The sequence below is a fragment of the Amphiprion ocellaris genome, chromosome 22, assembly GCF_022539595.1.
Source record: "Amphiprion ocellaris isolate individual 3 ecotype Okinawa chromosome 22, ASM2253959v1, whole genome shotgun sequence".
NCBI classification, from domain to species: Eukaryota; Metazoa; Chordata; class Actinopteri; family Pomacentridae; genus Amphiprion; species Amphiprion ocellaris.
In genome coordinates, this window is record NC_072787.1 from 19,696,628 (window position 1) to 19,723,353 (window position 26,726).

At 42.5% G+C, this 26,726-nt stretch overlaps 1 protein-coding gene across 1 annotated transcript in view; it reads right to left on the reverse strand.

Annotated features, from left to right (window-relative positions):
* Positions 1–2,953: 2,953 nt before the first annotated feature.
* The window catches only part of fam49bb (family with sequence similarity 49 member Bb), a 41,206-nt gene continuing 17,433 nt past the window's right edge, over positions 2,954–26,726 (reverse strand). The window contains exons 3-12 of the mRNA XM_023285218.3: positions 19,726–19,808; positions 18,487–18,608; positions 17,091–17,196; positions 11,308–11,447; positions 9,160–9,237; positions 5,208–5,324; positions 5,048–5,127; positions 4,845–4,971; positions 4,695–4,765; positions 2,954–3,759 (exon numbers count right to left, since the gene is read on the reverse strand). Coding sequence (XP_023140986.1) covers positions 3,696–3,759; positions 4,695–4,765; positions 4,845–4,971; positions 5,048–5,127; positions 5,208–5,324; positions 9,160–9,237; positions 11,308–11,447; positions 17,091–17,196; positions 18,487–18,608; positions 19,726–19,798 — 978 coding nt within the window. The 5' untranslated portion in view covers positions 19,799–19,808 and the 3' untranslated portion in view covers positions 2,954–3,695. The remainder of the gene's footprint in view (positions 3,760–4,694; positions 4,766–4,844; positions 4,972–5,047; positions 5,128–5,207; positions 5,325–9,159; positions 9,238–11,307; positions 11,448–17,090; positions 17,197–18,486; positions 18,609–19,725; positions 19,809–26,726) is intronic.

The window sequence follows — 26,726 nt, forward strand, 5'->3', positions numbered from 1 at the left end:
CTCGGCTGGTCTCACAGTAAAAATCCCGAGTCCTCTGTGTCCGAGACCGAGACAAGACCGAGTAAAAATGCGGTCGAGTGCGAGACAAGACCGAGATCTTCAAAAAGTGGTCTCGAGACCGGTCTCGAGTACCACAACACAAATAGCGAGTCTAAAAATTCATCATGCCAGTACCAGGCAGCCTCTTCACTGCCATGGTTTTACATTCAGCAACCTTCAAAAATAGGCCAACAGTTTGTGTTTTAACAGAACAGCACGAGTTTCCAATGTGAACAGGTTTAAAGCACCACCTTCAGTTATATAAAGGGAAGCAAAGAATAAAATCAAATTCTAACACGACCCTGCAGCTTCCACCGACAATCTGTAGTAAAATCTGAGCTGCAGTTTGGAGGTTTGATGCATTTTCTTAAACTCGATCAGTTAGTTTTTTGGGGGGTATGATTATCTTTTTAGCTCCAGTCACACCTCGGAGCCGCACTGTCGTGATCATGTTCAGGCGTGATAACTGTGAGCGGCTCAGAGGAAAGCTTGACTCGGTGTTAAATTAAACACAGCAGCCCTCCTCCCTCGGAAGGGGCTCATTCATGTGGATGGCAGAGCTGCCGTCTGCGCCTGCAGCAGCAGCAGACCATGCAGGACGAGCGAGAGCTTCTGCATGCAGGGTGAAGAACAAGGTCGCCGCTGCCCACTGAGAACAAGTCAGTCACGAACAGGCAGCCTTTCTGTGAGCGTTGCATGCTCCACATGCACGTTTAAGCCGCACTTATTCATTTTAAAACATGCAACAGAAGCTACATGCCTCCATTCTCCTGTTTTTTTTTCCCCACAACTCTCCCCCTCAAGGACTTTAAACCCCCCCAAGATTAAACCACTTGACTTGCCCCGTCTCCGGCTGTCTGTGAGTGCAGTGATGCTGCAGAGGACACACCCATCCTCACTCTGCTTTCTCTCTTTGACCCTGAGAAGTTGTGCTGCAGTGGCCACACCAGAGAGGACCCCTTCCCTCTGCAAGAGCGAAAAAACACAAAGGTTAGAGGAGAGAAAGTGAATTGAAAGGACATTACTGTTGCTCTTACTGAGGGATGAATGCAGGAGGAAATAAACTACAATGTGGAGGGAAGGAATAATGGATCTGGGAGAGCTTTTTTTTCCCTTTCTGGTGAGGATGACGATGAAAAGAGACGAGCACTTGTCATTGACATCATGCAATTATGTTTCTTAATGATCCATTAACGATGGCCGACTTTGAGTGGTCATAAAAGGCAAAAAGAGGACGGCACAGATAAAAAAGCACATTCAGTGAATGCACAACGGGAGAAATGGGTGTTTTTCATTAGCAGAAAGACAAACAGCATTACTTGTTGTCTTGTTACTTTTAGTTTGGTGTTCATTTAACTCCAAGTAAACCATTGATGTTGAATCACTTAAAGGATCATTTCAACGTTTAGAGAGTAATATTTGAAAGCTTGTTTACCGAGATGGATAAGAAGAATTAGTTTACTACTTCTGTACTTTATTGTGTGTGAACAATTAATGGAAAATAAAAAAAAAACAACCCAAACAGTAATATTGCAGCAGCTGGGACGCAAGCAACAAAATGCTGTAAAATAGTAATTTTTCATATTTCAAACAAATTTTTTCTAGCCTTAATTAAGAAATTGTGCATTGTGTCTTTGGATTTTCATTGGTAAATTAGGGATATTTACATGTTTAAAAAGAATTATGTATATCAATTCAATAAAAAAAAACTATGAAAATAATGGCAAATATCTGTAAAATAATGACATTAAATACATTTTGTGTTATTTTATTTAGTATTTGTAAAAAAAAATACAGATTTTACAGTGTGGACATTATTTGCACTTGTCTCTTGTTTGTTGTCCGTCAACATGTAAATTAATATTTTTTTGTGTGTGCAAGATATTATCTGTAAGTGAACAAAATAGGCGCAAGTTTTAAAATAAAAGTACAAAAATTATGTACCATTTTTCACTCTTTCATACACACTGTTTTCCTTTCAAAAAAGATTATTATTAATTTACTATTAATTTAATTATTTTTGCTGATTTAAATACAGAAAAAAATAGTTTAACCTTCAGTCAAATGTAAAAAACAAAACAAAAAGACAGTTTTGGCCTGTTTTTTAAGGTTAACATGCAAATTAAAAAAATTTCTGTGAATTTTGTAGTTATCTGTAATTTAACAAAACACACACACAAAATGTAAAATAAGTCTAATAACAACTGTTAAAAAAAATACTTCATTTCTTCCTTTTGTTTTAATTCTGAACAGTCAAACTCCGCTACCAAACGCTTAAACAATTTGACATAACACGTCTGTACTAACACAACAAGATTATTATGGAAACTATCAATCGGAACTGTAAGGAGCTGCACACTGACACCAGTTTCCTCTATGGGATCAGAGGACTGGACTCGGTGTCGCTCCAGTCTGGATTGTTGTAGCTGTGGTGAGCAGGAGGTGGAACAAGTCACACCTCATGAGCTGCAACCAGGCAGCAGTGCATTTTATGTTTTTACCAGCAAATCAAACACCAACAACAACAGCATTAAATCACTGGTCAGGCAAAAATTTTAACAGTAACTGATCTGACTTTTGTTTGATCATACAGCAAAAACTGTTCCGGCTGCTTTAGAGTGCTTTAGAGTGTAATTGGTCTTCTCTGACTTTTTGCATTAAAGTTCATAAGTTCATGCCAGTAATATTAAAATGAGTATTAAATTCAAGCATTTGCTCACATTTCTCAGGAAAAAAAGTCCCTTTGTGTCATTGTGGTATCTTAATCTTCACACCTCATCTGAAACATTCTCTCTGCGTGTTTTGTGGTCGAACATCAGAATATTTTCACATGAGAAAACCTCCAAAACGAAACTTCCCCTCAGCCATCCGGTGCCAAGGATAAGAGATAAGAGATCAAACCTGACGAGGCGAGTTGTAGAAAACAAGAGTTCTCCTTTTAATTTCTCCAGCCACAACTTACTGTTCATGTACAGTACAGACTCCCAATTTTAATTTGATTTTTTTTGCACATATCACAGTTTAAAGTTTTCAAATGAAAAATACAACACAACTATGAAAAAGAGACATATGCACAAATTAAAACCTATAAAAAATATAAAAACAGTACTCTTAAATCTCATTTCGACAAGTACCATTTCAATAACAAAACATTTGATAATGCACAACAGAGCAGACAAATTAAACTGAACCATTAGTTTTGTTTTTTAAATAGAAGGAAAAGACATCATTTTCATCATGCAGAGGATGGAATTAAATAACGAATCAAACAAAAATAATATATACTTCTCTATATATCTCTCTCTTTTAAATTTTTCAAGTCAAAGCACTCCCGTCCCTTATGTAGGGAAAAACAAGACATGTTTAAAAACACCGGAAGATCCACAATGCTTTCATTAGCTGCCAATGTCGCATGGCCTTTCATCGAAAACATTACATCTCAGCAACATCTTTTTGGCACGAAAAAGACGTTCATAATGGCAGTAGCATTTTGCATTTTAAAAAGTGGGCGGAGCTGTAGCTCTTTTACCATTAAAAAAAAAAAACAAACAAAAGAAAAGCAAAAAAAAAAAAACAAAACAGAAAACATTCTGTGCAGCGACATCAGTCAGGAGAGTAAAGTGGTGTCTCCCCACAGCAGTCGGAGCAGCTCAGTCTTACTGCAGCATGCTCTTGATAGTCTTGTTGGTTGAGTCATCATTCAGATGTTTGGTTGTGTACCTGCAGGCAAGAAGGAAAACTGGACCTCAGTAAGACTCTACAACAACACACAAACGTATTATCAGCAAAAATATGATTAAAAATCCAAGGTCAAAGTCCTCATTCAGTTGAAAATTGCCTCCTGCGGTTTATATTACCACAGCGTGAACTACATCATTTAAAAGTTAATACAGATGCGTCAGTGTGTAAACGGCATTTTACTGTTGAAGCAGTTTAAACCAGCGGTCCCCAACCACCGGGCCGTGGACCGGTACCGGGCCGCACAGAGAGGAGAAAGATGCTTTATTTCATGTTTTATTACTGGTGAATTGATTCAGAATGGGACGATGCTATTAAAAAACACATTTTTTGTCTCATTAGTTGACATTTGACAGACCAAAAAATTAATTGGAAGAAAAATCGGCAGATAAATCATTCATTAAATTAATGTTTTGATGCTAATAACTCAGTGCAGCACAAGATCCTTCAGTAAATGTACTTAGTTGCCACCACTGCACACATTTTAAATATTTTGTCATCTGCAGTCTGATGTGAGATGTCAACACTGAGAGCAAATCTGTCAGTTTTTGCATGAAAACATGCGGCCGGGCGGCGACAGTCTGCCTCGGGTCGACCGTGGAGACAGATACAGATGCGAGGTCGGCTCGGAAACGTCTGTCGGCTCGAGCAGCTGTGAGCGTCGGGGGAGGCGGGTGAAATTTGGGAGGACGAGGGGACGAGGTGTCAGATGTAATCGGCCTTTCTGGAGAGGCTTCGACGGCCAAAGCTCCGAATCAGACTCACAGCTGACCGAATCCCCGGCAGGCCGCGAGGGGAGGATGAGTCACCGCGCTGAAGGCCAGTACGATAAACCGGGAGGTCTGTCTGCTAGCCTTCTCGTTTACATGACGGGCCGCGGGAGGGGGAAAAAGAAAAACACATTTCATTCAGCTGACCTGAGAGCGTTGAGGAGGCCTTCTACGCTGTTTGGAGGCTGATCTTTGAGGACTTTGATGCAGCCTTTCATCTGTGAACCAGAAACAGCAGCATGTTAGCTTTAGAAGAAGCCGTGAATTAGATCGTAGCACGAACTCGGCTGCACTCACGTCGATTTTGGACGATTTGGCGAATGCTCCTACAGGATGGACGTAGTCGTACAGGATGATCACCCCGACCATCACTCGGAGGCAGAAGGAAACCGTCTCTTCGCTGGTGAATCGGCTGCGATACTCCCTGACATCACACGAAGGAGGGATTAGACAAATAAAACCAAGAAGAAGACACAAAACGGGTGCAGGAAGCTACTTACGGTGTTTCCAACATGACTTTACAAACACTTGCCATCGTGCTTAAGCAGTCTGTCGTGTTCTCGATGGGGAGGTTCTTGTTCTGTGACCAGAGAGGAGGAGTGAGTCGATGCTTTCACACAGCTGGTAAAAAAAACTCCTTACACGCCCTGAAAGTCTCACCTCTGATACAAACTTCGTCGTGCCATCACTTAACGTCTTCAGCATGGGCGTGGCGTCGGCGTAGAACAGAGATATCCGATTGGCCAGTTCATTGTTGACTTCGTTCTCACCCTCTGCCTGAAAAGCCAAAAATAAAGTCATCCCTCTAAGTCAAGCACCTTGACAAGTTAACTTACTGACTTTAAATAAATTAATGTAGTAGATCCTGATATAAAAAGCAAGAGAGATATGTCCCCTCAATAAAAACATGACAGAAACTGAAGACTTTTATTTAGAAGAAACACAAAAATGTTCAGAATAGAGGAAACAATGCCTCAGTGTGTGTGTTCTTTTCAGAAATGGATCCCTTTTACTCTTAAAATATGAATTATGAGCTCATAACTACTGAATCTAATGTAGAAAATGTAATTTGATCTATAAGTTAGAGCCAAAATCATATCGGTTCCGACATGCACTGATATGAAAACTTTCTTTAACAGAACACAAAACAGGAAAAGATGCTTGTCCAGCAGAGCGAATCTGAATCCATCACTGTCTGCAGCACATGTAGCAGAGTACGTATCACTGCTGCAGACTCAAGTGCTGAGTTTACCATAAGTTGGGGACTAGTCTGTGAAATATATTGCTGGAAGGTTCAATAAATATCTGAATTTTTCACTCTCAAAAATGAAAACTGATCAAATTACCAATCCTATATCAGTCAGGGTCTGTATTGTATGAAATTTGTGTTTTGCATTACGTAAATAAAGACGTTTCCATCAGAAAAGTAATATTGTTTTTTCTTTAATCTCCAAAAACCTGTATCGTCATCGCCCCTACAAATCCAACATCATTAAGGCTCTACCACATGTGCCTGAAATTTGTTTTTCTTCACATAAATAAAGACATTTCCATCATGAATTGATGCAGAAAAGGTGAAATTTGGAGCTTAAAGATTAACTAGAATGCAGGATTATTTGACGCTTAAATGTGTGCACACCACGCAATATTCAAATGAAGCCCACACCCAACAGCTCCCAATGGAAATGACACTTTATCAGGCGCAACAGAAGAAGAAAAAGGAAAATAAAAGCACAAAGGTGATCCTGTACTGATGCTCATCATGTGTTTACTGATGTATCTGCAGGAATATAAAAGATATTTGTTCCAAATGCTCTTCATTGTGCTGATATTGTGAAATAATATTTAAAATCTCTGAACAAAAAGGAGGCAGGAGACTTAAAATGTTATCTGGAAATATTCGATTTAGTTTGGCAGCTTCAAGTGATCGTGTTTGTGCACATGAAAAGCCACTTCATTAAATAAAATCCTGGCAGGAAAACACTGCTGTAAACCGTGTGACCGAGCGCTCCCAGCTGATGAACGTCCCGCTGCTTTACGGTTTCACACGGAGCGAGACACTGAAAACACCTGGCGGATCACAAAGAGTGAGGCGTCTCTTGAACAGCCCGTTTCTAAATTTATCTGCATATTTAAATAGCAAGAACGTTTCCTGCCTTCACGGGGACGCTGACGGAACATGAATAATCGCCCCAAAGTTTCAAAAGCGACTCACGTTTTAACAGCTGATGACACACACGATCTCAAAGACTGTTTGAGCGGGACAGATGTGTTTCATCTCGGATGTCTGAATGATTCAGTCGTCTGAGCGGTGACTAAACTGCGTACGACGAGGAGGGACGGCAGCCGGAGCATCTTTCAGCGGTGACAGGTCCGAACGACTACTTGTCTGGGCCCATTTGCCTGATGGCACATTGTGGTTTTGAAGAATAAAACCTCCCGTCAGACGGGTCAGAACTGAGAGCAGTTTTCCCCGTTTCCTGCACCGAGTATCTCCGAGACGCCCTTCAAACGGCTGAACAAGGACACAGATCGGCTCAAGTGCAGCGTGAATGATCCCGGAGGGCCAGCGGCTCCTTGAATTTAACATCTTGCTGAGGTATTGTTCCCAATCTGTGCGACACTTGAACAGCGGTGTGTGAGCTGCTTCATTTTTAAGGCACTTGAGTGAATCTTGGAGGTTTAAGGATGCTTTTACACCCGCGGTTTGTTTAATTTGAGGAAAAAATGACGCGTATTCTCCACATTAAACTGTAATTGATCGGACAGTTTTGGAAACTCGCTACTTCCTGGTGAATAAATAGACCGAATCTGCACCTGGAGCTCAAGTCACAGATAAAAATCAAATGAGTCTTGCAGACTTTTTTTCTTACCAGGTACTTTGACCATCTCAGCAGGAAAAACAGGTGAATCTAAATCCATTAAAGCAAACTCAGCTCCATCAAGTGTCCCAGTAAGACGTGAAACACCGAAACCCTGAAAGCAACTCTCCTAAACGGCCTTCACTCATCATTAAAACTACGCTTGTGGTTTTGCTGCTGTGACAGGGCAGAACATCTGTGGTGAGGGATAATTGCTGTGTGGCTGCGATGTTTTACTCGTTTCATTTTCTTTCTACACACATGGGTGTAATGTTCAGCAGGCCACATACTTACTTTAGACACTATGATGTACACAGAAAGTGTTTAGATGTAAAAACACTCGAATAAAAACGTATTTTACACAGAACTCTCTCTGTTTGATCAGGTGCACTTAGCCTGAAAGTCGCTCTCTGGTCGTCACTTTAACAGTAAAAATTCATCTTTTTGCATCACAGCTCCATATTTAAAAGTTTTTCCATGAAAATAATCCTTTGTTTAAGGGTAGAAATGCTCAGCTATGGTGCTGACTTCTTATATGTCCTCTAACATATAATAGACACCATACGGACGTGTTATTAAGGTAAAAAACTTCATTTTCACTAAAGGGGGTCTTTAGTTTTACTACTTCTTAGGTGTAGCAGAAACAATCAGTAAACTACACTGATATATCACCACCTTTTAGTTCAGCTTGTAACTAAATAGCTGCTTATTTACACATTTGGCAGACACAGAGCAACATTTTCTTTAGTGTGGGGTTTTGTTTCTGGTCATCTAATGAGCCGTCGTGCTCTTTTAGGTCAGTTTCTGAAGGTTTAACCATCTGAACCCCGAGTAGTTTTTTGCTCCTGTCATATTTTTACTCACTGTGAGCTCATTTGTCACTGCAATATAAAATCCTGCACCTCTATGGAAGCAACAACGATGGTCAGAAGCAGACAAAACTCAAAAATGCCTTCTATGCAATATGACACAACTAAAACACCATAAATCATAAAAAAAAGAAAAACACTAAAGTTGACTTACTTTGTTGACTTGTTTCACAAATAATTAAAAACCTGGAATCAACATGTACAACTTTTTAAAAGTGCCTGCAGGTGTTACAAATACTGGAAAGGAATAGGAGCTCTACATTCTATAGATATTCAACTATTTATATGTTTAATTTGCTTCCATACTAGTCGCCTATCTGCTCTGTGTAAACAAAGCCTACAGTTAAGTTGAAAAGTCTTGAAATCAATCAGTCATCGCTTCAAAGATGAGATCAGTGGACAGAATTTAATGAATCTGATTATTGCAAATAGTTTATTTTTGGTGAATTTTCTAATGAGACATGTAGAAAACAGCGACCATGATAAAATATCAGCATTTTATAACACAATTTTTAGGAGATGAGGTGTTCGGTGACAGCCAAAGAGTCAAAAACAGAATTATTCCTCCAGTTTTTACAGTATCTGGCTTTGATAAATGGTGTAATTTTGTCGATTTATCAAAAAAGATGCATATAGAACATGTATTCTAAACAGCTGGAGAGTGTCTGCGTGCTGTTTAGTGATGATAGCAGCTGGTTCAAAATGTGTTTCCTGCTTCAGCTGGAAACGTTACAGACCAGAGTGGCGAGAATCTTTCAAAACATTCGAGCTGTGGTCTGTAAAACCAAGACAATGAGCTGAAAGAGGCTAAAATGATCAAGTCTGTCTCTGTGACTTCATCCTTACGGCCGACTCCTCTTTAATGGCACATAATGAACTCACCGGTACGTTGTTGATCCGCATCCGGCTCAGCGTTCTCCTGTAGTAGCTGAAGTCATTCTGAATGGCAGGATTTGTCATCTGTGAATAAATAAATAAATAAAAATGCATCTTAATACAGTGAGAGAGCGAGCTGGAGATGTGTCTGTAGGTGGCACAGCCTGCAGCGGGACATTCAGCTCCGGATCAAACACGCCATCGTCATGACAGAATGTTTTAGCCAACAAGGCAGAAACGTGGCTTTAGGGGGAAATGACATAAAAAGAACACTGATACAATTACAATTTCATTTGCCGAACTGGATCTGAATCGTCTGACACTCATTCCCCCCCTTTACATCCACATCCCCTCTCCTCCTGTCAGAAAATATTGAGATATTTTCCCGCTACAGTCGAGGGGAGCGTCGGCAGAGTTCCTGACAACAGGCTTAATAATTACAGAGCTGACGAAAAGCTACAAAGGGTCTCATTAAGGAGAGGACAAACGCCGGCTCACTCTCTGACATTATTTACTCTCAGAGCCGCAGAAAATAACCCACAAGAGTCAGTTAACTTCTATGACAAAATATAAATCATCTGGTTTCCCAAAAAAACGGAGCCGGCCAACCAGAGAGCTTCTTTCAAACGTCACCACCAGTGAGAAGAGCTCATCATGTGGCTAATTATCCTCATTCCTGCGCGAGCCTGTCACAGTGAAAGCAGCACTGGCAGCATGCTAATCCCACTACAATAGACTGGTACTCAGCCTGTGTCCACTGTGTCCACCAGCAGAGACAGGCTGCTTCGCCAGGGAGGGGCTGAACGTCGCACAGACACTTTAACTAGGTCAGGAGCCTATGCATGGGTGTGAAAGATTGATGAATAGGCCTGGCATGCCACCTTGCACCCCCTACCTTCATGTTTTTATCCTGCCAGCCCGGGTACTGGGCACTAATTGGGATGTCGCAGCAAATCGCCTCGGGGAGTTGGGGGCATTTTTTTTGTAGGTTTTTGTGTCTACGGAGCAGGGGTTAGACCAACTGTCCAAACACATGAGCGCTCACTCAATTATGCTTTTGACAATGTGCATTTGAGCGACACTCCTGGTGTTTTCCGGGTTGCACACCAGCAGTTTGTGTCTGAATTTGAAGTTTCCTGTGGGGATCTACTGATCACAGGTGAACAAGAAAGACAGATGACCAACATTTGGAAGGGATATTCTACAATTCTACAATTTCATATTACATCTGAGAGTAGATACAACACAAGCAAGGATATAGTGAGGAGAAAACAACCTGGATAACAGCCATAAAACTAGCTCAGGTGTGATAACAAGACCTCAGGCAATGCAGATGTAATAGGATTTTTTTTGTTTTTTTCCAGTCTGTCAAGTGCATAGGTGTTCAGTGAAGAGTTCTGTGGTTTTTAGCCTTTTCTTAAAGACTCAGAGAGACACTGCAGATTGAACAGTTTGGTCACTCGTTCCACCACCAGGGAACCACAGAGGAGAAGAGGCTACAGTCAAGCCTGAAATTTTGATTTAAGTTACTTTTTTCAACCAGCAAGGGGTTTTTTTTTTTTATTGGAAATGACACAGGTGTTTCCCGAAATCTAATAAGATGATGTACAAGAGCTAATTTCCTGGTTTGTGTTTCTTTTTCAGCTTTTGCTGCTTGAGAGATACTTCTGAGACCACAGACAGACAGAGAGAGGAGGCGGCATCAGACCTGAAGTAGCACATCTGATTCATCAATAATCAGCCAAGAATTCAGACATACTGAATCTGAAAAATGCCAAATATCGGCCACAATATTCGGTCTATTCCTAGTTTCCTTCCTCTGTTATTTATAAAACCTGCCACCTTATGCAGAACTCAGCCCAGGACAATTTGCAAGCCTGTTTTCCTGCAATAACCCTTATTAGCCATTCCACTGACATCCACAGAGCTATAAACAGCAGGGCAGTATCAGGATTCTAATTAAATGCTAATCATGCACTCGCCGGCTGCAGTTTAACGTTGCACAGAGCTAAAATCAATTCTGGGGCATCAGCAGCTTGTAGGGCGGCGAGTTTGTATCGCAGCAGGAAAGAGAAATATTTACAGCAACAGCTAAAAGGTGAGTTTGACACTTGGGGGATGCGTTGCAACAAAAACAGAAAGAGACGGTCGTACTTTAAGCTCGTCGAAGCGCAGCGTGAAGTGCAGGATCTCAGCGAACTGCTTGGCCAGCGCCTGCTCCCGCTCCAGGTGTTGAGTCGGGTCGCTGTAAGTCTCGCTGGTCAGAGCTCCCAGGAGGCTGTGCAACGCCGCCTCTGTAGGAAAAAAAAGAAGAAGAAGACAGATTTGGTGTGATGAAGGTGCAGCACTGTCAGAAGAATATATCGACCGGGCTTTTACTCATTTAATAAAAAGTGCCGCAGAGGCCTTGAACTGAGACACTTGAGCTGATGTGTGCAGTCGTCCAGGTCATCAGTCAGAGCTGCTGAGGAGTTTCACACTCAGGGTGTTGATATTCAAGCAGCCAGTTAAGAGCTCGGCCTGCGCTTTATGCAAAGATGCAAAAGTCAGAAGAAAGAAGAAATGCTGCAGGTTTTGAGGCATAAAACACAGACCAGAGCAGAAACTTATGACAAAATTACAGGGCTGCTTCTATGTTTCACTACTGACTAATCTGTAAATTATTTCAGCAACTCAGCAAATCAGTTCCAGAAGCTAAAATCAAGCAGTGTGACATTTTTTCATTAAATTAAATACTTTTATCACATTTATTTATTTATTTTTAAACTAAACGGACGGGACTGAACGCTGAGATTCAGAATAACAGCTGCTTCTTTCCTGATGTTCTATTACATCCTTTAAAAGCTGTTGGTGTTGGGTAAGTTTACTTTGTGTCGCTTCAGTTTGTTTTGCTGTGTTGAGGTAACATAGTCAGGGCTTGTGTTTGTACATGAAGCTTTTGTTGTGTTTGACTTTTAACTCAATTTGGTTCAACTGCAAAAGACCAGACCGTCCTATCAGGGTGTTAACTGCATATAGAAACTTTAGACATCACTAAAACAGGTTTTAGGCAACAGCAAAGGAAAATAAATAGCACAAAAATTAAAAGAATTAAGAATAAAAGCAGAAATTCACTTTTTTAGCCAGTTTCGCTAATTACCATTTCATTTATATGAGCATTATAGACATTTTTGTTCATAAAATGGTTGGAAATAACAAGGAAATGCACAGATTTCTATCAAAAAGGCGACCCAGACTCATGGCCTTTACTGTACTTGGACTGATTACTTACTGTAAGTGTGTAGTTACCACAAAAAGACCCATTACGAGCCAAGAAAAACTCTGTAAATTGACTAGTCTCAGGTCTTACACTGTTGGTTTCCTGCAGCTGTAGGCAACCGAAACAGGCGTTTTGATTTAGTTGAATAAATGAAATAAGCGATAATCATCCAAACTGTAAAAAAATAATCATCAGTTGCAAAATTGTGTGGGAATGTCACCAGAAAAAACAGCTTTAACACTTCAGTTTACTGTGAAATACAGAGATTTACCTGCAGCTCACTGGGTTAGTCAGAACTATGTGAACTCTTTTGGTTGTAACAGAAGCTTATTAAAATGTGTAAGCAAAAACATGCAAAAATACTCAGATTTCAGCTGTACAAACTGGAATATTTTTGGTTTTCTTTGTCTTCTATCACAGGAAACTGAATATTTTTTGGTTCTGGAGCCAAACAAGACATTTAAAGATGCAATCTTGAACTTTAGGAAGTGTTTTACAGTATTTTAATAATAAAGTCATGAAAAAATATTCTACAGTGCAAAAGCTAATGAAAAAAGAATCATTAGTTGCAGTCAAAATTGCATGGGAATTTCACCACAAAAAACAGTTTCAGCACTTCAGTTTAGTGTAAAATACACAGAGATTTCCCTGCAGCTCACTGGGTTAGTCAGAACTGTGTGAACTCTTTTGGTTGTAACAGATGTTTATTAATAAATTTAAGCAAAAACATGCAAAAATACTCAGATTCCAGCTTTACAAACTGGAATATTTTTTGGTTTTGGAGCAAAAGAAGACATTTAAAAATGTAATTTTGAACTTTGTGAAGTGTTTCAGAATATTTTAACAATATGATCACATAATTGTGTAAAAATATTCTACAGTGTAAACGATAACGATAAAATAGTCACTAGTTTCAGCCAAAATTGTTGTGCAGCTCATAACCCCTCCAAAAAACAGTTTAACCGAAGCCCAGCAACGGATCCTTGTTGTTCTTGGACTCTGCATGAGGTCAAGAAACGGCTCTCACAGCGGATCACAGTCGCAGTTAGATATGCGAACAGTGCAACGTGTCAGCCAGCTGAAGCATCCTGATTAGGACAGAGACAGATAATGGGGCAGCGGTGGTGCCCAAAGTGCCCAGGACCCAGTGCCAGTCTCAGAGGGGGGAGACGGGGGACTACTGGAGCGGAGGGGGGAGGAGGCCGGAGAGGCCGTCCGGCTCAGATGCAGATGAGACATGGGACTAATTATCTCAATGGCATGAAATGGTGAAGTGAGGAGGGGGTTGGGCAATGGAACAGGATTTCATTCAAGCAAGATTACACTCATTGTTTTGACAGTAAGTAAATACAAAGCCTGTGCCATGCCCTGACATAACATACCCATAGACCCGTAATTAAGCATGCATGAGGAGCACCGGCAGCCAAACCAGGAACAGATTAGCTGAAATGTGGAGAACAACTTCCAAGCAAGTGAGACTATCAGACAAACCTGTCGTCTTCAAACGCCTAGTTTGCAAAAAAAGAACTAGAGAACCTTTAAAGCCCAGAGGGAATATTTATTTATAGATGCAGACGTTGCTTAGAATTCAGTCTAGACGCTGCAGAGAGGCTTCAGCGGTGATATAACCCAGACAAGATGAACATCTGATGCAATGAGCTGCGTGAGACCAAATGAGCACTTTAAATAGATTTATTCCAAGTGTATTTTACAGTTCTTGTTGATTACGATGCACATGTCAACATAACCCAGAAAGGGGCCGATGCAGACAGCGGTCTACTTAGGGATAATCGTAAGAGGACTTTTAGAAGACGGACATAGAGCTGGCAGTGCAGTGTGGTAAATTGAGCGCGTCTGCCATTCAGTAATGACTCCCATCTGCTTGGGCCAGCGTTTGCAGCGAAGCGGCTGATTAAAAATGGCCTTAGTAGTGCAGTTTTTTTTTTTTTTTTACCCTCCCCTTCCCTTCCCTTCCCACATCCCAGTCAAAACAGAGGTTGAGATGGAGATGCTTTCAGGCCTTCAGAAACGAGCCACTCTAGTATGTAGGGAAGTCGGGGGAAGGCGGGGCGGCGGGGAGATGTCTGATCTCATCAGGTCATGGCAGAGCAGGCGAGCAGAATGCGAGCACATAGGCGCTTTACTCAGAGGGGCGGCTCAGAGGATGGCGGGACTTCAGTCTGGTCTGTGACGGACCAGCCTCTCTAAGTTTATACTGTTAACCAAAGAAGCAGGTCTGGATTCAAGAAGCAGCAAGATGTAGATCTGCAGATATTTCAGTCTCGATGCAAAAACTAATAGAAATAGGATAAACAGGCGACTTCATTTTCTTGTTTTCAGCTTGTCAGATGTAAGAATGTGGTGCCTTTGAGGGTAAAAACAAGCAGTATGAAGAAATCACCTTGGTGTCTCAGTAGGTTTGTACGTTGCTGTGTCTGCAAGTCGAGATTTAGAAATGCGTGCAGGAACTAGAAGTCAGACCAGGACAAATCTGTTCCTCGCATGCAAAGCAAAGTTCCAGCACCACACAATTACACATGCGAAGCAAAAGACCTGACAAGTTGCAGCTCCTTAGAATTAAAGGACAGTCCAAGATCTGAAGACATTTCATTTACCAACACGCATAATAAAGAAAAGCAGCAAATTCTCAAAGATTCCAAAGCTGAAACCTCATAATATCTGATGAAGTAAAAAATACTTAAATTTTGGCATTTTCTTATAAACCAAAAATGTTTTTTCTTGCACAAATTAATTTAGTCTGCCCCCCAAATACAATCACCAGCACAAAATTATAAAAAATAAGAATAAAAAATAGCCAGTTTGTTTAATTAGCGCTTTGTTTACTTAAGTATAGTACACATCTTTGTTTATCAAATGGTCAAAAATAACAAGAAAATATATCAATTGCTGTCCAATAAGGTGACCCAAGTCATAATTCAGGTGTCATGCAGGAGCTAGAAGTCTGAGGAGGATAAATTCTCTTTTGCGTGCAAAGCAAATTACCTATCAACTTTCAGCTCCCCAGCAAACAAAGGACAGTCCAAGATATAAAGAGATTTCATTTACTAACAAGCATAACAAAGAAAAGCAGCAAATCCCCAAAGTTTCAGAAGCTAAAACCTCAAATATCTGATATTTTTGGGTTAAAAAATACTGAAATGTTTGCATTTTCTCATCAACCTAACTATTATATCAGGGTTTTCCTGCATAGAGGAATTTATTAAGTTCCTGAGGAAAATCACTGTAGCAAAAATGATAGAAAATAAGAATAAACAGCCAGTTTTTGGTAATTAGCCCTTTGTTTACTCAAGCATAATAGATATTTTTGTTTATTAAAGGATTAAAAATCACCAGAAAATGCCTAAATTGCTGTCCAATAGGGCGACCCAAGTCATAATTCAGGTGTCTATGCAGGAACTAGAAGTCTGAGGAGGATAAATCTGTTCCTTGCATGCAAAGCAAATTATCTGGCAAGCTTCAGCTTCACAGAAACAAACAACTTCCTTACATAACTGACTACCTTTTGTGGCATTTATCGACCAAAAATGTCAAACTATGTTATATCCAGCTTCTCAGATGAGAGAATGTTATCGCTGCTCTGGGTATTTTTGACTGTTGCTCAGACAAAAGCTATATGAAGACATCAGCTTGGATTCTGCGCTGGAAAAATTGTACATGAAGTGTTAAATTAAGGTTGACTTTAGGTGTTAAATTTATTACTGCTATCCTCTGTTTCTGTGAAGATTTCGAGCTTTCTTTTAGGAGAGAACTGAGTCCCTTCATTTCAAATGCAAAGCTAATTACATAAGCTGCTCTTGGTTGCTAGTCGCGCTCCGGATCTTGCTCCACCAGCCTGTAGTGAAGGACTTTGAGCTCCATGCATGTCAGGCAGGACAGCAGGCTGCAGAGGCCATCATGGCCCCCGAAGCCTAAAGTCAAGGCAGTGAAATGGAGCAGCAGCCGAGGCTGGGAGGTGACCTACTTTATTACGTAACAGCCATCGCCAGGCTGCCGCCGCCCACTGCTCCCACTGACTACCTTCTCCACCGCCACTGGGATTACTGGGGCGGAGGGCGCTCAGGCATAACGGGCTCCACCCCTCCTCATTCCACCCCTCAGCCTGGGGGGCATAAGAAGATCAGGGAGCAGTAAGCCTACCTCCCCACCCCCTTTGTATTCATGCTAATTAAACAACCTATAGCCCCTTCCTACAGAGGTCAGTGCAGCGCAAGCAGCACGGAAAGAAACGCAGGGCTGTGGGGGGTTTAAAAGCGTGTTTATGTAAGGCTGGGGTGCATGTTATGTGTATGTGTCGCATGTCTGTTGACTTTTGCAGCTCAGCAGTCAATATTGCACATGCACATGCACACAATTAAGGTCATGCGTCTGCGCGAGGCCACGATAAAAGACCTTTTACATAAAGGACGCCGGCTCTCGTCCTTCAGGGTATCAAGTTCGGCACTTGTTTGAAATTAAAACGTCACTGAAATATCTCAACTGATGCACATTTCAGAGTTTCACACACAGCATCGCTGGCGTTTGAGGAAAATCTCACAGGACACCTGAGCTCGCTACGCTTGAAACGCTGTATGTCTGTCTCCGTCTGAGCGCCGGTGATGTAATTTTCCCTGGCCTACATAATAAAGTAACTGTGGAGACGGCGCGGGCAGATACATACCTAATCTCTGGGAGAACTCGTAGAACTTCTTCAGTTTCCCCACCAAGGGAACCACAGCCGCCCACGCCTGCTCCTGTAACGCCTCATCGCTTGGATTCTGGATCGCCTGGAAGTAAACACAAATAGCCATGAGTCCAAATCTCACAGAGAACAGACTGTGAGTCATGAAGTGGCTGCATTTTATAGCTAAAAAAGTGGGATTTCTTGGAATTGAGTAGATTTTAAAGCAACCTCCACTCCATCTCAACACATTTTACACATCAAAGTCTTTTTTTTACAGGTTTTGGGGTGTACTAATGCATATGGGAAAAGTCTTTTGTGGCTCCAGAGGGAGCTCTGTGAAATCTTATGCATTGTCAGTTGTCAGCGTTGACTACAGGTCTGAAAATGAAACAGGTCTGCGGGTGTGGAGTTAGAAAGAAGAACCAGACGTCTGTAAGCCCGCCGCTCATCTGCGCTTGAGGTTAGTGGCTCCCAGATACGTTAGCTGCTGCTGGTGGAACGCTGAACGTAGGTGCCAGGTTTTGACATGGAAGAAGCACAGAAAGTAAAAGATGATATCGCTGATCCTGCTGCATCAATTTTTTATTTTCACGGTTCATGTCGAGTCTGATAAATTTATAGGAGCAGATTGCTAAAGTTCCCTCATCCAGTTCTTTTGGATACAGGAGATGGAAAAAATCGGTGCTCCTGAACTTGCCGTAAAAGTTGAATATTTCAGGTATTTTTGAGATATCTGACTGCTTCTGGAGGCCACAAAACTACATTTAGAAACACTGGAAACCATCTGCAGCTGGATATTAAATTCATTAGATTGGTTCGCTTGTAGGTTAAGACTGAAGCAGACAGAAGCAAGAAGCAAGAATTGATTTAATAACTATGCAACCTTACTGAAGGTTATTCATTTGATTTTTTAGTTCCAAAAAGAGATCTACTGTATTTTTGAGGCTCAAAATTACTGTTTCTTCTTAGTTTGCATTTATAAGCATTAGAAATCCTCTTCAGTTGGACAATGAATTCATTTCATTGGTTTATTTTGTCATTCAGGACTTTAATTATGTGACCTTGCTGAAGCTCATTCATTAGATTTTTGCTGTTCCAAAAAGAGATCTACTGCTATATTCTGTTCATTTTTGAAGCACGGATCAGCCAAGAGGACACACGTTAGAAAAAAACATTGCAACGTATGCTGCAAATTACTAAATGAAAAAATTATAAGGCCATCCGATCCAGTTACAGTCAAACCTACACTACTCATGCTCAAAACCTCGCTCTATTCCAGCATCAGAGTGCGCTCCGCTGTCCTTAAGATGCCTTTTCCACAGCAGGAAAAGGCTGTCTAGTCTTTACTCTGCAGCAGGTCAGTGTGCCGTGTGGATAATAGTATGAGGTGCACCTCTCTGATCTCCTGCCCTGCTCCCTTGTAGGCCTGCAGCTCGTCCAGGATCCCCTTCGCGTCCTTCAGCACCACGTCCACCTGCTCCCAAACCTCTCGCTCTGCTTCTGTGGGCTGAGCATCTGCAAGCCAGGACAAAAACAACAACAACAACAAGGTCAGCGGGGTGAATCTGACTGGTATGTAATCCATATTCACCCCGACTCAACATAAAGTAACATACAGCTCGAGGAAATCTATCAAATCCTGCGATAACACAGAAAGTTTAATAAGCAACTTCCAATTATGTAAATGAAAGTTCAGTGAAATAATCTCGTCTTCCCACTGCTTCCCATTAAGCTGTGACGCCGCCCACTTTCCTGGCTGAGAGAGGGGAAATAAGGGAAAGATAAGAAGACAAATGGGGGGGGTTTATTCACACCCGCGTAGCTTTGTAACAGCTCTGGGTTGAGTTTTTATTTAGGCTTGCGAGAAGTGGCGGTGCAGAGTTGCAACTCTATGATCCTTTTCCACCACCTGAAGCTACAACACCTTGCCAAGTGTGATGACTGTAACAAACTTCTGCTTCCCTGCATGTGAAATACATAAAACACAGCTCATAACAGCTGCTACTGCCTCTCTGGGTGTGTATGGTTTCATTTATTTTAATTTAAAATCATGATCTATCTTTAATGTGAGCCCATCTGAGCTGTTTTCCCCTCTTAAAACAGTTACAAAACTGAAAAAAGTGGTTAATTTAGGCAAAACTTTACAATACCGAGCACGAATGCACCGGCTGGATAGAAAACTGTGATGTTCTTTTAATATAAAAATCACCTAGAAACAGCCTGAACTCTGTGAGAAATTGTTTTCTCTAAAGGTATGACTGAGTCTCTAGGTTTGCCAAGTGTGAGAATAGTACGGTGCAGGTTCAAGCCGTGTTGAGGGGCCTCAGGCTACACAGCAGCTGAACTTCAGCGCTTTACATTTGAGGAGGGGGGTTCTGTTGCAGCTCTGCCCTGATTGATATTCTGCACACACTCCAGCATGGAAACGGCAGGTTGATGGAAAAGTGCAGCAGCAGCTCCACTGGTAAATTCTGATTCTTTTGCCACTGGGAGGAACATTGTGTAAAAAGATAAGTAGGGGGGGTTTTAAAAAAAAAAAAAAGGCTTTAGAGTTTGGAGTTGATAATGCTATGGTAAGATATTCATGTGATCGATATCAGGAGTGGCAGCAATTACTTGAAAAGAAACTCACTTTCAAAATCGAGGAAAAAATTGGGCTCCTGTTCCAGATCTGTGCATGTCAAAACTTTCAGTAGGTTCCCCATGTTATGATACCTGTTGAGGGAAAAGAGAGGAACATGAATAAAATAGAACGTAGTGAGCAGGTGGAGACACACTGGTGTGTCCGCAGCATCTCTTAATGCTCTGCTTCACTGCTCTGCTGCCTGTTTGAACCCAGAGGTGCCCCAGATGTGCCCGCCGCTCATAGACACCAGCGCTCCCCTCGGACCGCTCCGTTGTGTGTTTCCTGGCTTTTAGCGACCAGATGTCAAACCAAAAAGCCCCCAAAATACACAAAAACACGGTTTGATTTATTTTCCGCTTTGCTAAGCTTCTTCCCAGCATTCATAAGCATTTACGGGCAGTTACATGCAAAGTAATCCATTTCATCGTCCTCCGCTGGGATAGAATCTGTGTTCACGCATGAGGTACGTATTTGTTTGCAGCACAATAATGCATCCAATTAAACATTCATAAAAGAAGCTGTCATGTAAATGTGCAGGAGAAAGCCGGTTCTGGTTGTGGAGTTGGTCCTTTCTGCCATGATTTTAAATTCACTTGATCGTCTCCGCAGAATCACAATGTCTTCAGGAAGCGCAGCGCCGCGTCTTGGTCATAAGAGCTGAAGCATAACATCAATATTTAACATTCCTTAGCAATGCAAGCAGCTACAGTGCATGTGATTCAGTAAGAACACCTCACAGTTACAGCAGGAGTATAGCTGCAATGCAATACAGACGCTTACGGTATTTCACCAATGATTAATCTGACTCATATCATCCACTTCTTGCTCTTATTACAAATTTTAATTAAAACAATGACCATCACACGTTCCCGGATCACACAGTGTCTGTGTGATGAATAGAACAGAAAAGCAAAGGGTATTTAAAGGCACCCTGTGGAGTTTTTAATCACTTTATCTGAGCACGTTTCATGAGAATGAACACGTATGCAACACGTTTTAGTGAGAAACAGTGAATATAAACTTCACTTTGTAAGGAAACTCAACAGGACACCTGCAGCGATTTACATCCAACTTTTTTCATTGAGACTTCTCAGATTTCATTCTAACCAAAACTACAGGTGTAAAACCAGCCGAGCCTTGGTTGTCCAATGAAACAATGTCGTCTCGATCGGGATCAAACTTAACCACGATTCGCATCAGTTTCTAGAGTGAAAACAGTTTTTGGATGGATCAGACCAATTATAGTTAGTTACAGCACATTTTTGTCAGGAAAATGAAGCAGGAATGAGCTGCAGGGCACATGGGGAGACTTTAGGTTTAAGTGTTTAATTGAAATGTGGTTCTAAAAACGTTGACACTTTCCAGGTATTTTCTGCGTGGGTGAGGACAGAGTTATTTAACAATATCCTGGATAGCACACAGAGCACTTGACACTGATTGTTCTGTAGAGTAGAGGGAGCTGCAGCCCACGTAGGTGATAATAACAAGAAGTAGGTACAGTGTCGTGGAAAGTTCTAAACCTAATCAAATGTAAACAACACAACAAAAACATGGACCTTGGTTTGGACTTTCAGGTGTGAAAAGGTCCTAAATTAAAATAACATAAAAGAGGAGCTCAAACCTGCCAATATACGGCTTTTTGCTTCAAGTGCTTTAAACTACTTAGTAGCCTGAAAAGCCACTTAACAGTTATTGACCCTATGAACCCCTAAAGCCTGCTTATGGAACTGGAAGGCGTATCATTTGGAGTTTCTGTTTTTTTAAATCACCAAAATGACAAGTATTTATCAGAGCCAGAAACTGTAAAAACAGACAGAATCATTTGATCCTCAACTTTCCACCGGTTTCTGAACTACTCATCTGTGATGAACAGTTCTATCAGAAAAATTCAACAAATCAAAGAGTTCAGAAGACATAAATAATCTAAACAGATTCTGTTAAAAAAAAAAAAAAAAAACAGACAGAAAACCCCCACTCTCACTTTGTGACTCAGCTGCTACCAACAGTAACGTCACAAAATATCAGGGATTTTTCAGCTGAACTGCAGGCAGTGTTTACATAGAGGAGATAGGACACAAGTATGGGAACTAATTTGAAATGTAAGCGGAAAAATATCTGTAGAGAGTCTGCTTTTTGCCCCCAGTACTGATACTTGGAAAAATGCCCTACATGTTAATACAAGTTTTTTTTTACATTTGTGCAAAATAAATAACAGAAATTCAACATTAGCTTTATGGTTTGTATGATTTATGGCATCCTACAACCATTATACTGCACAAAAAGGCATTTTCGAGTTCTCTCTACTTGGTAACGGTCGTGCTGCTTCTATAAAAGGTGCAGGTCTTCATATCGCAGTGAGAAATGAGCCTACGGTGAGTAAAAATGAGACAGGGGTATGTAACCTTCAGAAACTGCTTGGAGTTCAGCGTGTTAACCACTAGATGAGTGCAGGGGGAGCACACATGATCCAGCACCAAAACCAAAGCTGTGCACCATGAGGTGAGGCCCATTGACCTAGAAATGACTAACCAACAACAAACCACGCCTGTGCTGCATTAATACAAGGGGCTCATCCTGTAAAAACTCACACTTAACTAGATTTCCCCACTATTCAGTGTGATCTATGCTGATGGCGGCTCTGCAAATGGCCCATTTCACGTCAGGTTATTGCTGTAAGTGATCTTCAGGCGGATTGTAGGTTAAGAAAGATGAGACTCCTGAGATTCAGCAGTGATACTAAACCCATACCTTCTTTGCATGCCACCCACATACAAACATATTGCATATCTGTACTCGATGTACACTTCAGGTGCTAGTTGTGCAATGAAAAGTGACAACCTTGCACTGCTGACTGCTCCGTTGATCCTCTGACTCCTAGAAAGCACGGAGCCGATCTTTCTCAGAAACAGAGGTCAGATGTGAGGCGGTTTGTGCACCAAAACATCGGCAGGCTCCATCACCCTCAGTGAAGAGGCGGAGATGGGCAGGATGTACTCTGGGTGGGTGAAAGGCGGGTCAGTGATGAAGTTGGCAGGCAGATGTCACGTGAGATGAGTGACAGGTGAAAAGCCAAAGTGACTGGGTGAGGGCCGGTGGTGACGAGATAAATCATGCCAACGCAGGTGATTCTGGGAGACAGGGAGGTGCTGCGACAGAGCAAAGCACACACTCAGCAGTCAGCGGCAGAGGGTCGGATGGGCTGGTTTTAAAATGCATGAGATGCGTCGAGCAGGGAGGGGAGGTTATGTGTATTCTTGAATCTTGAAAACCCAGCAGTGGGTCATGTCCTCATTTTTAAAATATTTGTGATGAGCAGACACTTTTTGCATGACTGAGTGAGAGTTTGGAGTCGGAGTGTACACAGACTGAGCTGACAGCATCTGTTAAGTGAAATTTTGAAGCAAAAAGCTCCTGAAATTCTCTGGTTTCTGCCTCTCAAATGTCAATATTTTTTTTGCATTTTAGTCGCTTATGATAGGACTGTTGTGGAGCAAAACAAGACATTTTCCACTGACATTTTAAAGACTAAACAGGTAATAGAAGACTAAGAATTATCAGATGAATAAATGCTAAAAAATATTTGGTAGTTGGAGCCTTGTTGACTATTTTAGAATTGTTTTTCTTTGCAAATAATGCAATTTCACTTCAATTTATTCAGCATCAGATCGAAATCAGGTGCATGAACAGTAATTTTTTGTTACTTTTATCTCCTTCAAAGGCCCCTTTAAAAACTGTGACCACCTGCAAAGACCCACCTGCCTTGTCCAGCCTCGTCTTATAAGCCTCCACTAATGTGACCTGAATGTCTGACTGTGCCAACGCTGGCACCTCACGGCCTGTCGGGAAGCAGCACCTGATCCAGCCTCAGAAGGGATGAGGGCTGTCACTGACCTCACCCTGCTGGTTGATGTGGGCACTGCCCAGCCCCGCCAGGCCTCCTCTGGTCCTCTACTGCCACCTTTCAGCCGCTCACTGACTGGGAGTCGGCCGCCTGCTGGCTGGCGGCGGCGGTCTGGACTCGCAGCGCCTCAACGAGGGCACTGGCAGCCCAGTAGACCCAGCAGTGCTCCCTTGTGCCGTTTGAAATGAGGTCATTTTAAGGACGGGGATTTATGTGGCTGCATTTCCAAGTCCAACTAAAGAATCTTCAAGTGCACCAGAAAAAAAAAACAGATTATATTTGTACATTTTGCAGCTTTTTTTTTTTTTTTTAAATCTCACTTTCCCATTTGAAATTCACTCATTTAAGAATTGCATAAACATGAAGTTCTAAACCGGCACTGACTCTGCAGCTTATGCGGGCTTCTGACGATGACAGCTCCGGCTTTAAAGAGACAATTTTTCTAACTAAGTGTAGCTGGTTGCCTGGTGATAGTGTAGCAAGAGGCTGGCTGGGGAGACGGATGCTGTATCAGAGATTGGGGAACAGACGCCCCCCTCCCTCGGTGGCTGTACCCAGCAGTGTTGGCATGTCCTGGGCACCGCGGAGAGCCCGACGACAGCCTTGTTGTTGTTTTGAACCCCCCCACTGAGCCATCGCGTGCTCCTAGTGAGGGAGGGAGGGCTGATTCTAAGGCCAGGGGCAGAATCTGACAAGCCGGAGCCCGCGCAGCTCTCCCATTGGCTGAGCCGATCTACCCAACAGCTCCCTGTATCCATGGAGTCAAAAAAAAATTTGGTGCCATTGAAAACATTGCAGCAGCCAATCAGACGCGAGCTCCGGGTGAAGAGCGAGTACAGTAGTAGTAGGACTTGAAAGCACATGAATATATTAATACAGATGAAGTAATGCGCCAAAAACAGCAGATTAGTAGAGGAATGAAGTCAACTAGAAGGATGGAGAAATATTTAATTCCAGCACGAAGCACTTAGGGATTTAATATGATTTGATTTTTCCTGTGCAGCTCAGCAAATTTATATTATGATGATAAATTTTTACATGTAAAAAAAAAAAAAAAAGATGAATATGAGAAAATTATTGCATTTTAATAACAGGTGAAGATGCATGTCATCACTATAGCAATATAGCAACAAAATATCAAAATGCTGGATATATAACAGCAAAAAAAAAACTCATTCTGAATGTGTTCAGATTGCAGATGGTGCAGAGAGGTTGAAGCTTATTTGGCGAAGACACCAAAACAGTGCCACGCCCATGCAGCAGCCTGACCTCTGGATGGCACTGCCTTTTAACGTCTCCCGGCTCTGTGGCTCCCCTTTAACAAGCGGGGCACAGCTGAAACCGAGCACTGCGGCAGCGTCCTACAAACACAGCTCGGGGGGGGGGGGCTGATGGCTGGCTAATGCGAGGGGAGGATAGTGCTGACATTCCACTACTCGGCTGCAGCGTGACGATCCACGTGCCCTGCTTGCTTTACTATGGAAGAAAAACAACGCCCTCCCTTTCCCCCAGCCGCCAGCGTCACGTGGGTTCAGCCGTGGACAGGCTGAGAGCTCGCCTGGGGTGTGGAGGGGGATGGGGCGAGGCAGCTGTGTGTACACGTCTGAAATAATGTGCCTCTGAGAAGGGGAATGCTTCTTTTCATTTTTTACATTTTTTTGCTTGTATACAACATTTAAACAAAACAGCAACATCTGTGGGGATGCATGTTGGATATTATTGCGTGTGTGGAAGGGGAGGGATTTGAAGCGTCACACTGCGGCAGAGGCGGGCAGATCCAGGCAGCTTTAAACTTGACCTAGATTCCCCGGGTGACACGCCACATCGCATTAGCCCACTCGGCCAGAGCCGGACCCGCCGGAGCTCGCTGACGCTGGCCCGATTCGACAGGCAGAAAATGGGGGAGGACTTCCCCAAATGGGGGCTTGCATGCGCCTCCCACCACCACCCCCTCTTCCTCCCCCACTCCTCCTCACACCCCCCCATCTCCTGCCAATCCTCCCCAGCTGACTAAAAATGGCTTAAGGGGGGTGGGATGCATGGCGACAAGGAAAGGGAGGGTCTAGCGTTTGTTTGTTTATGGGGGTGAACTTGATTACCTCGTGGCCACGCCTCTGTATTGTTGCGCCCGGGTAAACATCAGCTAATACCCCCCTCACCCAGATTCGGGCAAAAATAATAACAAACCTGCAGGAAGACGGAATCATGACGACCGGCGGCAACACTGGAGGTGACATCCAGTTATCAGCTGTCTGATCTTACAACTACACAGGCGGCTAAAAATACCCCCTCCCCACCTCCGTAAAAACAACTGTGATGAACCCAATCACCACCAAAAAGCAAACGAACGCATGAAGCTGCCGGTTTGTCCACAGAAGCACATCAGAGAGGAGGATGAAAGTGGGAGCGCCTCATCCTCGGCTAAGCTCCTCTCTTTTTGGACGGCACCTGATGAAAGTTGGAAACCATGGCAACAGGCACATACACAAGAGTCAGCTAAAACGCTGGCTCCATTGAAATCGAGCTCTATGGAGAGGCTCTTAGCGACGCTCCTCAGTCACACCAATACAACACTTTACGCCATCAAACACACAGAGAGAGACGCTGACAGCCTGAATGGTGTTAATTTCAGATCAATGCGTTTGACTGATAAAAAGGCTGCGAGCAGACCTCCACGCCTCCGCCACATGGGCCCATGTGATCATATTCAATAAAATAAGACTGGAAATACTTATTAAAGGATGCATCTAAAGAGTTCAAAGAGCGGTTTGTATGAAGTTTGAGGCAAATTTTGATTCCCCGCTCTCTCCGCTGAACATCTGCCTCAGAAGGAAGCCCACCCCACCCTGCCCTGCCCTTGAGAGTCCTCTGACTCCTTCCTGGGATGTGTTAGGAAATCATTAAGGGGGGCATATTGACTCACTGTTGTTGGTCTAAGCAGTGCCTCCCTCGGGGCAGCTGCCTCCTAAATCCATTCACACACAGATCCTCCATTCTCCTGCAGAAACAGCCCCGAACCATCATTACTTGGCTGACCTTCTGCCTGAATGTGACTCACCAATGTCACTGCATCTTTACATCTCACTTGTTTGTACAGTGAGCGTTC